Consider the following 15,955-nt stretch of genomic DNA (forward strand, 5'->3'; position numbering starts at 1 on the left):
TGGTGGTCTAGGTTTTTGGGGTACGAAGAAAATATATCAATGTAGTGATATAGACACCAAATGGAATCTGTAAAACCGCAATAATAAATTTAAAGTATCGTTTAAACCGTTCTTTTTATTTCCGCTTAACCGACGCAGTAAATGCTCACGGTCAAAGTATTAATCTGACGAACCTATAAACATATCTCTGGGCCTAAGCATCGAACTTAGCAAACACATTCATCTAATGAACATCTATACCCCAATGGAGAACATTCTACTTCATTTGGAAGCAGAGTTGTTCCAAAGTCCCGACCAACCACATTGCTCATCTCTTAGCCTAAGCTTAATCAATATCCACCATCTACGCCAATTAGATACGTTTCTGGGTCACATTAAGTGTGGTGGACTATCATACGAACGAAACATTTACGTTCAGTTTCCGTCAGGTTTGATTTATTTTTCGTGATGTACGGCGGGTACAGTTTGCCTTATCCAGATTCCCCGTGGCAAATCCAACACATGTGTTTAGGCAACAAATAGCACTGCTAAAGACCCCTACGCTCAAGCGAATTATTGAAATAAAATTGAACCATATGTTAGTCCCGAAATGACCTAGTTTGTGTCGAGTGGACGTTAAACCCAATTCCTCTCTCTTTTAAGCATCAAATAGAATATATTACATCAGCAGAATGTTTACTACATATTGTGCGATGCAGATCCATAAAAGCTATCTGCGATATGTCACAATTAAATTTATTTTTACTAAAGTAATTTTTATGAATGACTCTAACCAAATGCTAATAGAAATGAAATGAATTTATCCGAGTTAATGTAGCCTTGGTTACATTTACTATGTTGAATCGGATTTAATAGATTCGCTGATAGACTTATATCTGTTTATAAAGACTTATATCTGTTTATAAAAATAATGAGAAAGCCAGCAACATATTATAACAATAATTAATGATCTGATTCTGGTACTAAAGATGCTTAGTTTTAATGTTTTTATTCCTACCACATTCTAAAACAGCTGAAAATAGACAATTGACCTGTATGACGAATTTTCAAAACAGTGAACCAACCTTTGTTTAAAATACGCACAGTTATCAACTTCCATAAACACTCGTAGAATTCAATTTGCCGATGTTACGCAATATTCTATTGTTACAATATTATTTTCCCAGTAATAAAAGTGTATTCTGCAAATTAAATGTTATATAAATCCAGTCTAACAGTACAATGCAATCATTTGTTCAAGGAACATCAAAATCATTAGGCGCCTTCTTAATATAGAGCCGAAAACGTTCTTTTAATGACTGGATACGACATTGTAGACGGGCAACCCAACAGATTGACGACAATATACATCATGGCGCTAAAAGGAAACTATCTACATTATAATATGTTTTAAACAATAAGTAGTTTCGCAATTTAAGGTACATGTACATCATTATTTCGTCATTCTTTTTGACGCTTGTCCTTGATTATATAATCATATATCTAGACTTATGAAATCAAATATTTCGTAATATTAAATCAACCTACATGTATTAAAATAAAAAGCGTCTTCTCTCACAATTGCATATAAACAAGGATATCCAAAAGGGTGGCATTCAGTTTTAATTTTTAGGGGTTTGGTATCGATGAATTATTTAATAAGCCATTCATATTGCACAAACAATGTTTTATATTGTATACTACTTCTATTTCAGGAGTGTGTTTTGGGGACGATACTAAACCATAGAAGAATCTCCAGTGTGGCTGTATTACAACATGTGCCTTTTAACAGATTGAAAAAATTAGAGAATTCAAGATTAAACCTAAACAATTCCTCAAACGTGAGATCTGAAGAGAGGGTGGGGAAGGGTGCTTGGAGGTTTGAGATGAGGTGCAACAAAAACTTTATATACTCTATGTCGTGTTTGTTTATGCGAACGTTGATAATCTTTTTACTGTTAATAGTGTCACAGACAAATTTAGCATTTAGAATTCCTGGTCATAGACGTCATTCGTGGGAATCACCGGGATGCACCAAAGTTGGTAAGTCTAAACCTGTTTCTGGTCATAGTAGTACACAGCTTAGCCTTTCTGGAATTTCTACACTTATCAAATTATACCACTGATGTAGACATTCTACGATTCCTTTATTTCTATATGTAAACCCAACACATATATTATTATCATTCCTATATCCCAAAAATATAAAGATAATTTGCTGCCCTACTAGAGTACCCCTTTCCCAGTAACACACCCTAAATGCAAAAGAACAAAACGGAAGACGAATTGACAATTAAAAAATCTGTTTTACTCAGATTCTAGGGAAATGAAATAATTAACGACGTAAATGTTTATTGTAAACGAATATTATTGTACTTACTGGTCGAAGAACAAAGATTAACTGATATAATTTCTACATGATTTCTTTTTTCAGCCCATACAAGAGCAGTTAACATTCCTAATTGTGTAGAGTTCCGTGTTACAACGAATGCCTGTAGAGGTTTTTGTGTATCTTATGCCATTCCATCATCGGATCAAACTTTAGCATCAAATCCGTCATTAGAAATAACTTCTCGGGCTGAATGTTGCAGTATTCTTCAAACATACGACGTGAGTGTCACTTACAATATTAATTGATTTAGAAAGACATCCACGTTTTCTGCTGCTAAATCCCCGATTTGGGTCAAACGAAATATTCAATTGTTTTTGTTCCATACATTGTTAGATTAGAGAAATACCTGATTCTATTAAAGTGACCAGGGAGTTTCGAAAGTGGGCATTAAGCTGTATCAACTGAGAATCGTAGTTGTAACTACTGACAATGATTGTTTATAGTCTGTGGAACGGAAATTCGTTTTCTAGGAGAAAATATGATCAGACGTTGAGCTCAGAATTATGTACCGATGCTAATATTCCAGCACCCTTAGACATTAATAAATGTAATGGGACGACGTTGCTTGAATTTCATAAGATTTCCTGGGCGATATCGACTATCCTCAGAATATTTCGCTAAAAAAGGGATATAGCGATCACAGAAAATGCACCTACTGTTTTGAAAGCATCACTTTGTTCTATTATTGTTTGCTAATGTGTCTGACTTAGCTTTTAAGAAACATCCTGTTGTTTTATAAGGTCAGGTCTTTTATATTGCAACAAATAATAACAACAGATATCGATTTGTTCTTTTTATTAAATATTCTGCCAATTAATTGTGCTAATATATTGGACGATTATATTGGATTTGAATACACGGGGAACAATAAGACACAGAATTGGTTGCTAGTATAGAAATATGTTACGTGACCTTTCCAACCTTGATAGTTCAAGAAGTAATTATACTCACCACAGCTAATTCGTTGGTTTTAAATGCCATTGGACATCTAAGCTTAGATTACTTTGTTGGAGGTGGGGTTGTAACATCCATACCAAGGCGTTTATGTTTACATTTGACATGAAGTAGGGACCCCGTCTAATCCTCAAACACTGTTATGGAAATATCAATTTAAAATAAATACACCTCAATAGAACGTTGGCTAGATAATGAGCTAAAATACAAACCGAACTTCCACCTATACATATTAATCGATGCAAACTAAATATTTGGATGGACAATTAGCATATTTGTAACCATTTACTCGGCATTTATGCAATAAGGTAATAATAGTATGTTGCGTTCCAAAGAAAGCAGATGGGGGGGGGGGGTCTGTTTTGAATGACTGAATTCTAAAAAAGTTGTGGAAGAGTTGCTCACATCAAGGTTCTGCATTATATCACACAAACGCAGTTTCTAACCACGCAGTAATTTGATGTTTTCTTTTTATTTGTCTTTTCAGGTAACTATGCGTGTTTGGTGTGTAGGTGGTTTTCGAAATGTGACGTTCAAATCCGCGTCAGAATGTGGTTGTTCAATATGTAGACATGGTTGATAAATTAGATATATCATTAACAGCAATTACAATGCACAAACAAATGGCATTCTATGAATTCCAGGGAAAAGACTGTAAAATGGGATGTGATTTTGTGATCTGTGATAATATGACTTTTAGCAAGCCCCTTCTACGTAATATTGATATCATTGTGTAGCGATGAGATGCTGAAGATGAACTCGAGGCCAATACTTGAATTACATTATATGGTTCTGTATTCAGGTATGGCAATGTTGATATGGGAAGGCCATTAATACATTTCCTTTATTCAGTTGAAATAGTAATGAAGGCTACGAGCTTATATACTATGTGCCCATCGGTTTGAAGGTCTTCTGATCAAGTCCCGCGCTTAATTGAAAGAAAAGAACCCGATAATCTGCTATAGTACGTTTCCTTTGTTAGCAACCCTGCTGGAATCTCAAATTGAAAGAATTATATATTTCTACATTTTGCTCTCTTCGTGACACTGAGATAATCAGACTTAAATAGAATAGCTTTTTATATTGAATGAGAGGCATACAATATTATATATGTATATATATATATATGGTTAAGACTGAGACAAAATGTACAGGTCCCAAGAGGTTGTTTCATCTGATAGTTAAAAAAACCCAGTTATTGTCTATATGTATAATATATATATATATATAAATATATTAGTTTATTTTACATTTTGTTGATATTTACTATATTATGCGTTTTATTATATTAGAAGATGAAAATGGATAATTGTGCAAGTATGTATTAAATTGCTATTTTATGTATAAAAATAAAAAAATGAAATATGAAATCATGCATAATCTTTAGTATTCTATCCTTAGTCGTTACAAGGATGTAAAAGGCCAATTTAAAGTTGGAATTCGAAGCAACAGTATAGGCCGTGGGGCTGTTGTCCGGGAGAATTGTTCCTATAGTAGGCCTACACTGCATTGCCTATGCCAGTCTACAATAGCGCTTACCCGAAAGACAAAATCAAATATAAATGGATTATTAACAAGTGTATGCGTATATTGATTTTTTTTTTTTTTTTTTAAAAAAACGTCTTCATTAGCCCAGTTTAGGAGCAGAACAGTAGGACGTTAAATCCCATTTCATTTTTTTTTAAAAGTTGGTGGACAAAACAATTACTGTTTAGCCTATCACCAGCTCCACAACAAGCTATGCAAATGTCTTGTTATAAAACTATTTATAGGTTTAGTTCAAAATGAAAAAAAAACTGATTATAAGACGTGCTACAATTCATCATGGGGGTCATCGTGCTTAGATTGGTCATACGTTTATGACACTCGGGGACCTCTCACAATAACGAAAACCTTCATATAAAAAAAAGTTTCTTTAGAAGTTAGAAACTGTATCTATGATGTTAAAACCGGTATGAAATCTATTAAATTTGGATTCCCATATTCTTCCTGTAGTGAGCGAATATTTCATGTTCTGGGCGCCCGTGTTCTCATCGCCGCGATGAGATATGCACCCATGCCCGCCAATTGTAATCTGATACGCTAACGACATCTTCATGAACGGGGCTTTGAAAGTCGTGACTAATTACAAGACTGCGGTGCGACATATTTGGAAAATTGTGAAGTCTTATAATCAACCACAAAATAAAATTAATCAAGACTTATAACACAACAATCACATGATTACTGAAAACCTAGCTAAGGCCAGATACTCAATGGACTTGTCGCAGAATGCCTTTATGATTGTTATTCTTAGCCTGGTTTGAATTGTCTTTTCTATGTGTGATTTGGACTTTAATAAGATTTATGTAAAAAAAAAGAAAAGAATTATTATAGGATATACCATCGTGAATTTGAGAAATAGAGCTAATAAAATTCTAACACGATTTCGTGCCTAAACTCTAGATTGGTTATAGACTGCCAATAGCTTCCTTCGTTTCAATAGATTAGAAAACCCGTATCAATTTTGGACTTTGGAACATCTAGATACCAACTCGAAATGTGAACGAAAGAGTTAGTAACAAAGGACCACATCTACGGAGTTGTTCTTTGGGTCAATACATGATTCACTAATTATAAAATGATAGAGACCACAATTCAAACTGCTAAGGTGCTAACAAGATTTCGTAACAAATAGGGGATGCAATAAACATTTCAGAAACATATATACTAATCATACCAGCATTTTAAGGGTGGTGGTGGCAATAAACTACCACAATAAAATGTAGATTTCAGAACAAATGGGTTTAACTATGCCAATGGGTTACACGACAGATGGACAGAGATGGCGGTAATATACTATTCAAAAAAAGTAGGGGATATTTGATTTTGGGGGCATAATACTAAAATATGCAAATGACTACGAAAAAAGTCACTATAGAACCTAACAGAAGAAACATTTCCAGTTACATGTGACGCCCAAACGCACCAATAGCTACCGCATGGAATGCAGGTGATGCTTGGGATCATCATGGGGGTCCAACCCAAGATTTGCACGACTCTGACTTTGAATGTTACAGTCATTGTGGCATTGAATTCCAGGGTGGAAACATCAGTTTAATTGTTTTAGTGACCAGAAAACAAATTTTGATATGCGTCGGCTTACCCAAAATGAAAGGTTACGTGCCCTTGGCATGCTACAGATCGGCACAACACAGGCGGTTGTGGCGCGGACGATGAATGTTTCTCAGTCTGTCATAAGCAGGCTATGGTCCAGATACCGTGATACACAATATGTACAGGACAGACCACGCTCAGGTCGACAACTCAAGCCCAGGATCGATTTATCCGTACCTTGGCCTTGAGAGTGAGTGGCCAGACGATTCGGAATCGACTGCATAGGGGTCACCTTCGCGCCCGACGTCCTCGCGTGATCCCTTGTCTGAGAGATCATCACATTCAGGCAAGACTTCGTTGGTGTAGGGATCGTCAACACTGGGATAATCGACGCTGGAGCAATATGATGTTTTCAGATGAGTCAAGGTTCACTGTTGATTTTTTGGACAGACGTAGGAGGGTGTGGCGTCGTCGAAACGAGCGCTTCCAAGACGTTAACGTCATCAGACATGATCGATTAGGGGGTGGTTCTGTTATGGTTTTGGGAGGCATCACTGTTGCTGGAAGAACGGCTTTACATGTTGTTGCAGGGCGTGTTACAGGCCAGTACTACCGGGACAACATGTTGGCAGTCCATGTTGTGCCGTTCGCACGACGTCATGGCCGCCGTTTCATCTTCCAGGATGACAACGCAAGATGTCACAGGGCCAGGATCGTTACAGGTTACCTCAAACAACAGAACATCACCACATTACCTCTCCCCCATCGAGCATGTCTGGGACATGCTTGGACAGAGGTTACGTCAACGTCAACAACGTCCTGCAAATGTCCAAGAACTTGCTGCTGCGTTGCAACAGGAATGTGACAATCTGGACCAAAATGACCTTAGACGTCTCATTAGGAGAGTGCCACGTCGGATCAATGCTTGTTTGGCAAACAGAGGAGGATTTACCCGTTACTGACTTGGTTGTGATGCTGTGGTAACTTTGCTGTTTGACCCCGGGTATCATTTTACCCTTATAATGGTCAGTCTGTGCCTTACTTAGTCTAACGATCATTTGGAATAAATCGATGAATGTGAACTTCATTTCATTTTGTCATTTGTTTCTTCGTCAGTTTCATTAGTTGACTTTAATAACACTTAAAAATCAAATATCCCCTACTTTTTTTAATAGTATATATCATCTAATACATCCACATATTGGCGTATGATTAAGGAAAAACTGTCGAATAACCTTTCTTACGCTCAGTTTTAACAGAGATCACCTTTCTCTCGAATATTTTCAAAATGTGGTAAATCAGAGTAAGGAAGTACATGAATGGTGCAAAAGTAGTTGTTACGGGTTTTCTAAAAATAATGTAGATATAGCAAAATCTATAGCACTTGCACACTGTCCAGCACAAAAATGGCCAGAAAATGACTACGACGTTCATTAGTACCCTTTACACTCATTCAATGTAGCGCTGTATGGTGTCTTGAAGTATAGCAATACAAGATATAAGGGTTATATCTAGGTTTCCATACTACCCTCACACCCCTAATCACCTTGGCGACGATTGTGGCGGATAAGACACTGGTTTCTGAGAAGAGGCCACTCTATCCGAGGTGCAATCATCCTATATCAGCCAATGACCCCCAGTTGGCGTGTAAAGATTGTACAGTAGTTCCAAGTTCAAGCTCACGGCGATGTTCGATTCGTAAAGATCTGGATCCTAAGGCGTACTTAGAGGTTATAGACTTACGCAGCATGATCGTCATATGGTGACAGCGACCTTACGCAGCATAATCGTTATATAGTGAAACGGTAGTATTTTCTTACACCCGACACAGCGTAAAACACGCCTATTGGTTACTGTTCCAGAGGCGCGTCGTTGTCTGGTGGTTTACGTACAATGGTCGCGTCGTCCGAAGACGTGGCCAAGTACTTCCAATTTTTAAGAGACTGCATCTCTTTTTGTTTTTGATTCCTGTAAGAGTAACATCGCTGGGACTAAGACTCCGTTAAGACATTTTTCAGGTTGCGGGTGCCATTCAAGTTGCGGGTGAGACCTAACTACCGTCAACGAACGCACCCGCCGGGGATTCAAATAGGCCTACTGTGCAAGGCTAACTCTATTTGTTAAGGTCAGCTCAATTTTCGTCAAGGTTGCTGAGATGTAAATAAGGTTTGGGCACGTAATTGTTGGCGAGATTGTAGGTTAGGGTAAGCATTAGGGCTAGCGCTGTTTACACCTCGTGACCATTCAAGTTGCGGGAGAGACCTAACTACCTTCAACGAACGCACACGCCGGGGATTCAAATAGGCCTACTGTGCATGGCTAACTCTATTTGTTAAGGTCAGCTCAATTTTCGTCATGGTTGCTGAGATGTAAATAATATAAGGTTTGGGCACGTAATTGTTGGCGAGATTGTAGGTTAGGGTAAGCATTAGGGCTAGCGCTGTTTACATCTCGTGACCTTTGACCAAACCTGAAGTTGAACTTACCAAATGCCAATATACAGGTTTTCGTAACGATGTTCCAGAGAAGGGTGAATGAACATATGACTCCGATAGCCAGTCCGAGGTTAATGATCATTCTAGTCACGAACCTGGCATTTTTCTCCTGCTGATACCATTTCTTCTACAACAGGTGGGTCAGGGTAGACCGGTGGAAAAGAATGCGCCCGAACGGTCTACTCCAGTGTTGGGGAACCAAAGATCGTTGCCCTCTGACGGCACCATTAAGCAAGTTTCGGACTATTCGATCTCTGCCTTTAAGATTTTAGTTAAGGGTAAACTATTTTTTTTGGTGGACACACTAAGAACAGATCCGGATACTGAATGGTTGATTTCCATTCCATTCCTGCGGTCATGTTTGAGGATTACACACTCTCTTGTTTGGGGTCTTGCATTAAGCTCTGAATGTTATAGCTTATCTAGACACCCTATTAGTTGGAAGCATTAAAGATACATTATGGGAGATTTTTATAGAGAGTTGGCCATTCTTGGTATAACAGTTCAAATGTAGATGATGAAAGAAGAATATATTGAAAATTCAGTCAAATTACTTTATTCTGAACATAGTTATCATCGTTGTAATATTTGACTAGAAATGGTAGCGAAATGCGTCTTCACGTTGGCCGATTGTTTGATTGACAGGCGTTAACTCCACCTACATATCTCGATTATCAAGTAAAGTTTTCAATGGCATACGGAAACGCTCTATCATTTAGCCACGATCTAACTGACGTATTTTCATCAGTTTGCCCCATATTTGATTTAATCAATTAGTGAAATCATATTTAAATCCGAGCTGTAGCCGAGCCATCCGTGGGTCTACAGAGTTGATTTTGGACTTGTTGTTTAAAAAAAAGATCTAATTTATAATTTCTATAACATCTGAAGCCTAAATTAAGACTTGCAATAATCAGATTTAGCTCTTGCATAATGTATGTTTAAGGAAAGGCGTGCAGTCGGTAACTAATGAAACCATGGCTAATGGCCAGATTCAAGATGCGAAATTAATGGAGTTAAATTTATAGAGTTAATCGGTTCATTTCGCCAAAACTTCGTCCGAACCTCCAGTTAAGAAACCGTCGGTGCCCAATTTAATTAAATTACAGATCTATATTTCGTTATCTGACCAGTTGTAGTGGAAGGTCGCGTCATGCTTTTAACCTTATGACGTCAGACATTGATTAATCAATCAGCGTTGACGTTTCTATTGGTTTACCTCACGCCAAAAACTCGCCGTAACATACCATTTTACACGGGTAAGACATCAGTGTTCATGTGGTGTAAATATTCATTTTTAACACGCCCCAAAACAAAAGAGCTCAACTCGGGTAAAGACATAGGACGAGGTTGAGTTAACACAACATTACACGAGTCAAACAAGGGACGAACTGGTGTAAACACACAACACGGTACCTGAATTGAACCGCTTATGAGTACGACTATAATGTGGAATTGTTATTATTAGCATGATTTGGTGGAATTATTGGGATATAAGTATAGTATGTATATTCTGAAAATGTCAGTTGGTTAATAATTTTCAAGTTCATTAAGAATCTACGCCTTTCTCGGAATTTGTTTGAATTACTGGAAACAAAATAAAGTGATTATTATTATTACTGCTAGCTGGTAGATTTTTTGCTATAATGCCGTGTGTGACATATAATGAATTTTATTCCTTTATAACTTTTTTATCACAAAAAGATGTCAAATAATATATATCAGATGTGAAGTGTTTGGGGTTGATGGGATATTTTTTCATCGGTGAATAGATCGCCTTGAATTCTACGTCGGTTTTTATAAGCCACTGGGAATATAAATCTTTGATGACAAATTTTCTTATGAAATTGACAATGTCATAAGTGGTTAATAAAGTAATAATGTTGTAAATTATTTTGAATAAAAAAGTATCAAATCCCCTCCAATAACAGCGAAGTAGTTGTGAAATGGGTTAACGTACCCGGCAACGTGCATGAATTCTTTACTGCTTAACGCATTAGTTCCGAACCAGTTCGGTAGTTAAAAATCATTTCAAAAATTTATCAGCAGGTCAATGTCTAACTTTTACTGTCTACCGCATGTTAGGAAGCTTTGTTTTTTTAAAGAATATGACAATTTTTAGCATTACCACAACTTGACTCATTGACATACCTTATGATCTATGAAAACAAACAAGGTTTTCTAGTGTACCTCTTGTATAGCATACATATGATGTCGCTGGTGATAGAAAACTGTGCTATTGTTCTCGAGGGTTTACCGTTTTGATGACCATTGGGAGTCTTTCAAAATCAAACTAACGTCAAGAATGTCTAGACCCCAGCTTGAAATGCTTTGTCAATGGAAGTCAGAATGGTTATATAACTGAAATAATTATGCCCGGAGTTGTAAAGTTCTGTGTAGCAGAATCTACTAATTACTGGAAAGTCGCAAATGTGTATTATTTCTATAAACACATTTAAGCATTTAAATGTCATCATTACTTAGATAAGGAACAGCGACATTATTTAGAGTCAAGCCATGGGAATTTCATATCAGGGGAAATACAAATTAGTTTGGGAGCTTTTATTATATTTTCAACCGCATAAAAAAATAAATAAAATAAAAACACGTAACATGACCGACGTTTCGGAACGCCAGTATTAATAAATGTAAAAGTATCCATTAAGTTAATGATTTTCCATCGAAATGTCCATTATTTGCGAACATAAATAACAGCTTACCGATTTAATCAAAATAACAATAGTGTATCATGCACGACAAGAAAGGTCAGTTATACTTTTGACCTTTAACTGCTGAATGACTCTATTAAAATCGAATTGAACAAATAATAAACCCGCGTCAATCAACATTACTGTGAAATCCCATTATAAAGCCAGCGTGAGTACATATAAACCTTAAAAGTACGATGCTTCGACACACTGGTGTATAACTGCCCATATTTTGTTTGCGCACGTCTATTTCAAACACTAACGAAACTCAGAACTCATAATTTCCACCCGCGATGTAGATTAATGAGAGTCGTTCAGTTCCTAAACCATTTTACGTGGAAGCATAATAATATTGTCATCACCACCATCCATCGGTATGTATGTCTGTCCGTTAACAATTCTTATAAACAATCAAGAATGCATCGATATATTTTACAAAAATGCTGGCAATGTTTGCCAAGTCCTAAGGAGAAACCGTATTAAAATTATGAGGCCGCCCTGTAAACACCCCAAGAGACGTTCTGTCGAATTGCAGGACGTGTTTATAATGCTCCAAATATTAAAAGGAAACCTCAAATTTTGAATTCCGACAGAAAAGGTGAACACAGTAAGACTTGTGGTTCTGAATAATCAGAAACCACCAAGTCTTAGAAATAAATAATACAGGGGAAAAGAGAAATGGGGTTTAACGTCCACTTGGCACAAACTAGGTCATTTCGGGACTAACACATGGTTCAATTTTATTTCAATAATTCGCTTGCGCGTAGGGGTCTTTAGCAGTGCGAGGAAACCGGAGGACCCGTAGAAAACCCACGAGGTTGAAAATAATTCAGGGATTAACAAATTGATAAATGAAATCGATGGATAATACACCATACCATGTTTGTCATTTAAAAAAGATATTCTGTTTACTTTAGGACCGGAGGACCCGTAGAAAACCCACGAGGTTGAAAATAATTCAGGGATTAACAAATTGATAAATGAAATCGATGGATAATACACCATACCATGTTTGTCATTTAAAAAGATATTCTGTTTACTTTAGGAGTCTATTTCAAGGAAGGTTTGTGAATGAGATTCCAACAGATATATTACTAACACCCACGTATTAATTCCAATTCGGTATTAACGAACCCCAATAAAGCCGCGGATTCTATGACTCCTGGAAGCTTAGCGCTGACATTTGCTTTATTGACAGAGTATTATACTTAATTATTAACCGAAAGATAGCAAATACAACCCAGTTTTCTGTAGAAATCGTTTAATCAGTTCCAAACTCTTCAGCAATGAAAACAACAAAACGTGACTTTAAACATAAACTGCAGTATCAAAGATGACAATTTTAATTTCGTGTACACAGAGGGGAAAACTGCCCCACATTTATGTTTTATGTTGTGTGCTATAATTGTGGTGAATTTTGTAATTGTTTATTCATTAAATATTAACGTTTTATTTAAACCTTAACTACCAACCACACGTTATATATTTTATTACATAAAGCACCCGTTTTCGGGCAGCATGTAAATTATACACAATGACAATATGAATGAAAAATACATGTACATAAAAAGATGATATTAAACATACATTATGCAAGAGCTAAATCTGCCTATTGCAGGTCTTTCTAAATGTTATCTAAATTATTAATTAAACATTAATTAACTTATCCAGACCATAATCAACTCTCGATGACATCGTTAGCCTGCGATATTTACTAGATAAGGATCCGATTTGCTACTCAACTTTCATTCGTGATTAAATCATGAAATGGATAATCGAGACTGTTTTTTTTATCGTACCGACTTTAGTAATGATAATCGAGGCTAGGCCGAAAATTCAATCTCTAAATTTTTGGTTCAGAGTAAATCAATTTGACTGAAATTTTCAGCAAATTCCCTTTCCATTATCTATTTTTAACTATTATAGTGAGAACTGCCAGCTCTTTATCTAATCTCAAATAATGTACTGTATCTTTTAGAAAGCAAATCCAAATTATAAACTATGATACATGATAGTCGCTTGGATTATACATGAAAACTAAGTCCAGTATTTGCAAAGGCAGAAAGAAAAAATAGGGGTTTTCATTTTATGAAATGAGTAAAAATTCGAAAGTCCGACGTAAAAAGACGAGGAACAAAGAAGTGTCTTCTTTTAATCTATTTTCCTATTCGACCGCTGCTATTTTTATTTGTTTGAACATCTAAAGTTTATCCTAAAAGTAAATGTCTTCAAGGCCCGATTGTCGGCGATTATCTTCCCACTGAAGCATTAAAAAAGTCCAAAGACTCAAAGCTTGACAGTCATCATGAGTGTCAATGACCTGGGACCCATTGGCAGAATTTATCATTTTTGAAAGAAATGTTCGTTATTGGGTTCTACAGGATCATAACTTTTTGAGTTTTGGAAAGATAGAAGGCTGATTTCAAAGGTCTGAACATTAAAGGTCAGTTCGATGTTATGGCACTACCAGAAGTTTTCATTAATAAGAGTTGAAAATGTTAGATGCATTATTGATTGCCCCGAAATATTAGAAGACCAAAAGGTTTAAAGCATCGTGCCCTACAAAAATATACAACACTGTCAAGTTTTTAGTTGAAATAAGTCCAACCGGTACCATTATATTCTTACCTGAATGTTATGGGGGTACAGCCAGCGATAAGCAAATTACTATGGAATCGAGGTTTCTTGGTTAACTACTTCCTGCTGATGCTGATGTAGTTCAAGCGAACCATGCCTTTACCATGGTGGAAGCATTTGCTGTTCGGCAGGCGAAACTAGAAAGACTGAGTTATCAGCTGGAGGAATCAAGACAGTTTTCAATGGCTAGAATTCATGTGTAACGTGTCACAGGTGGAATGACAAATTCTGAAATATTAGAAGGAACTTTTACCAATTACAATGACAACAAAAACAATGTGAAACATGGGCCATAACTCTGGAAGTTCTTAACGGAAGTTGTTGAAATATGATAGGGTTCTTCGTGTTAATAATGCAAATAGTGCAAATTTCATTCAGGTCGGATGTCAACGTTTAACGATAACTAAAGAAGTAACTAACAGAATTTTTATTGAAATTCATTAGGCTTTTTCGTCTCAATATAAATTTCAAAAAGAACGGAAAATAGATATAGTCTGTAGAGTGTTCACAAGAATTTGTGGACGACGGACGGACTGTGCGACATTTATATGAGGACGTATAAAAAGCTGTTATTGTACTTTAAATGCTGCTGTGTACTACGTTACTCAATATTTTATTAAATTAATTAGCATACTGGTAATAATTTATTCCAAAATGTGATTCATGTCTTAATAAAACGAATCGGACACGTGCGGATATGGTTTAATTCTTTTAATTATTTTGTTTAATGTAATGCACATACTTTTATTAATACCAATTTAAAAGACTTATATGCAATTAATATTGAAGGATTTTTATATGTGAACATGTACATAAATATGATTTAATAATGTATACCGAAATGTGTATAGTAATAACTTTATATGTACATAAGATCTAAAATATTATTTATGAATGAATGTACAATATTAGTTTTATTATTAGTTAATAAATTTATTACACTTACTGAGATGATCTACACTTTAAACAAACCTACATTTCTTCTAGAGTACTATGCAAACAAACATATTTCATATGATACAATCTGGATTTGCATGTTTACTGTCACAACCAATCATCTTATCAAATGTTTCATCCTGACCACAACGGCAGTAGATTTTTTCTTGAGAAGAAGAGAGATTAGTGGAGTTAAAATATTCTTAGTTAACAATTCTAGCAAAACAATGTTAGAAACGTCATTTTTCAGTTTAGTACAAATATTCTTATCAAGAAAAATTCGTTCAATGTACAATCTTTTGGGTGCCCATGCTATAAAGTCACAATAATTTAAATTAAGAATGTACATTTCCCCTGGATTTAAGTAAAATATTTGTGGATCTTGACCAATGACATGGGGATGAATTCCTTAGAGAAAACTGGCATCGGTTAATACATCTGCTGAAGCTCCGTGATATGAGTGCTCAATACTTGTATGAAAACATGTTGGCTGAATAGAAAAATTAGAATGAAAATTGAGTATTATTTACATTGTGTTCATTTCGTCTCAGGAAACTGGGCATCATAAGTTCATATTTTATATATGATTCTGTGAGTTTGCTGCGAGCTGTGCTAAGGAAGGTATAAAACAAATACCCAAACAACTATCAGTTTATTAGAAGACTTATGTTTTTGTGCTAAAAGGGGATGAACCGTGATTAAAACGTTATCAGCGTTTGTGAACACCTCCAAATAAGGAAAGGGCTGGGGAAATTATG

At 36.0% G+C, this 15,955-nt stretch overlaps 1 protein-coding gene across 1 annotated transcript; it reads left to right on the forward strand.

Moving 5' to 3' along the window:
- Window positions 1-1,771: 1,771 nt before the first annotated feature.
- LOC126820991 (thyrostimulin alpha-2 subunit-like) lies at window positions 1,772-4,507 on the forward strand. The gene is made up of 3 exons (XM_050549236.2): window positions 1,772-2,022; window positions 2,414-2,589; window positions 3,813-4,507. Exons 1-3 carry the CDS (start codon window positions 1,866-1,868, stop codon window positions 3,903-3,905), a joined length of 426 nt encoding a protein of 141 aa, XP_050405193.1. The 5' UTR covers window positions 1,772-1,865; the 3' UTR covers window positions 3,906-4,507.
- The last annotated feature ends 11,448 nt before the right edge of the window (window positions 4,508-15,955 follow it).

Source organism: Patella vulgata, chromosome 5, assembly GCF_932274485.2.
Source record: "Patella vulgata chromosome 5, xgPatVulg1.2, whole genome shotgun sequence".
Lineage (NCBI taxonomy): Eukaryota > Metazoa > Mollusca > Gastropoda > Patellidae > Patella > Patella vulgata.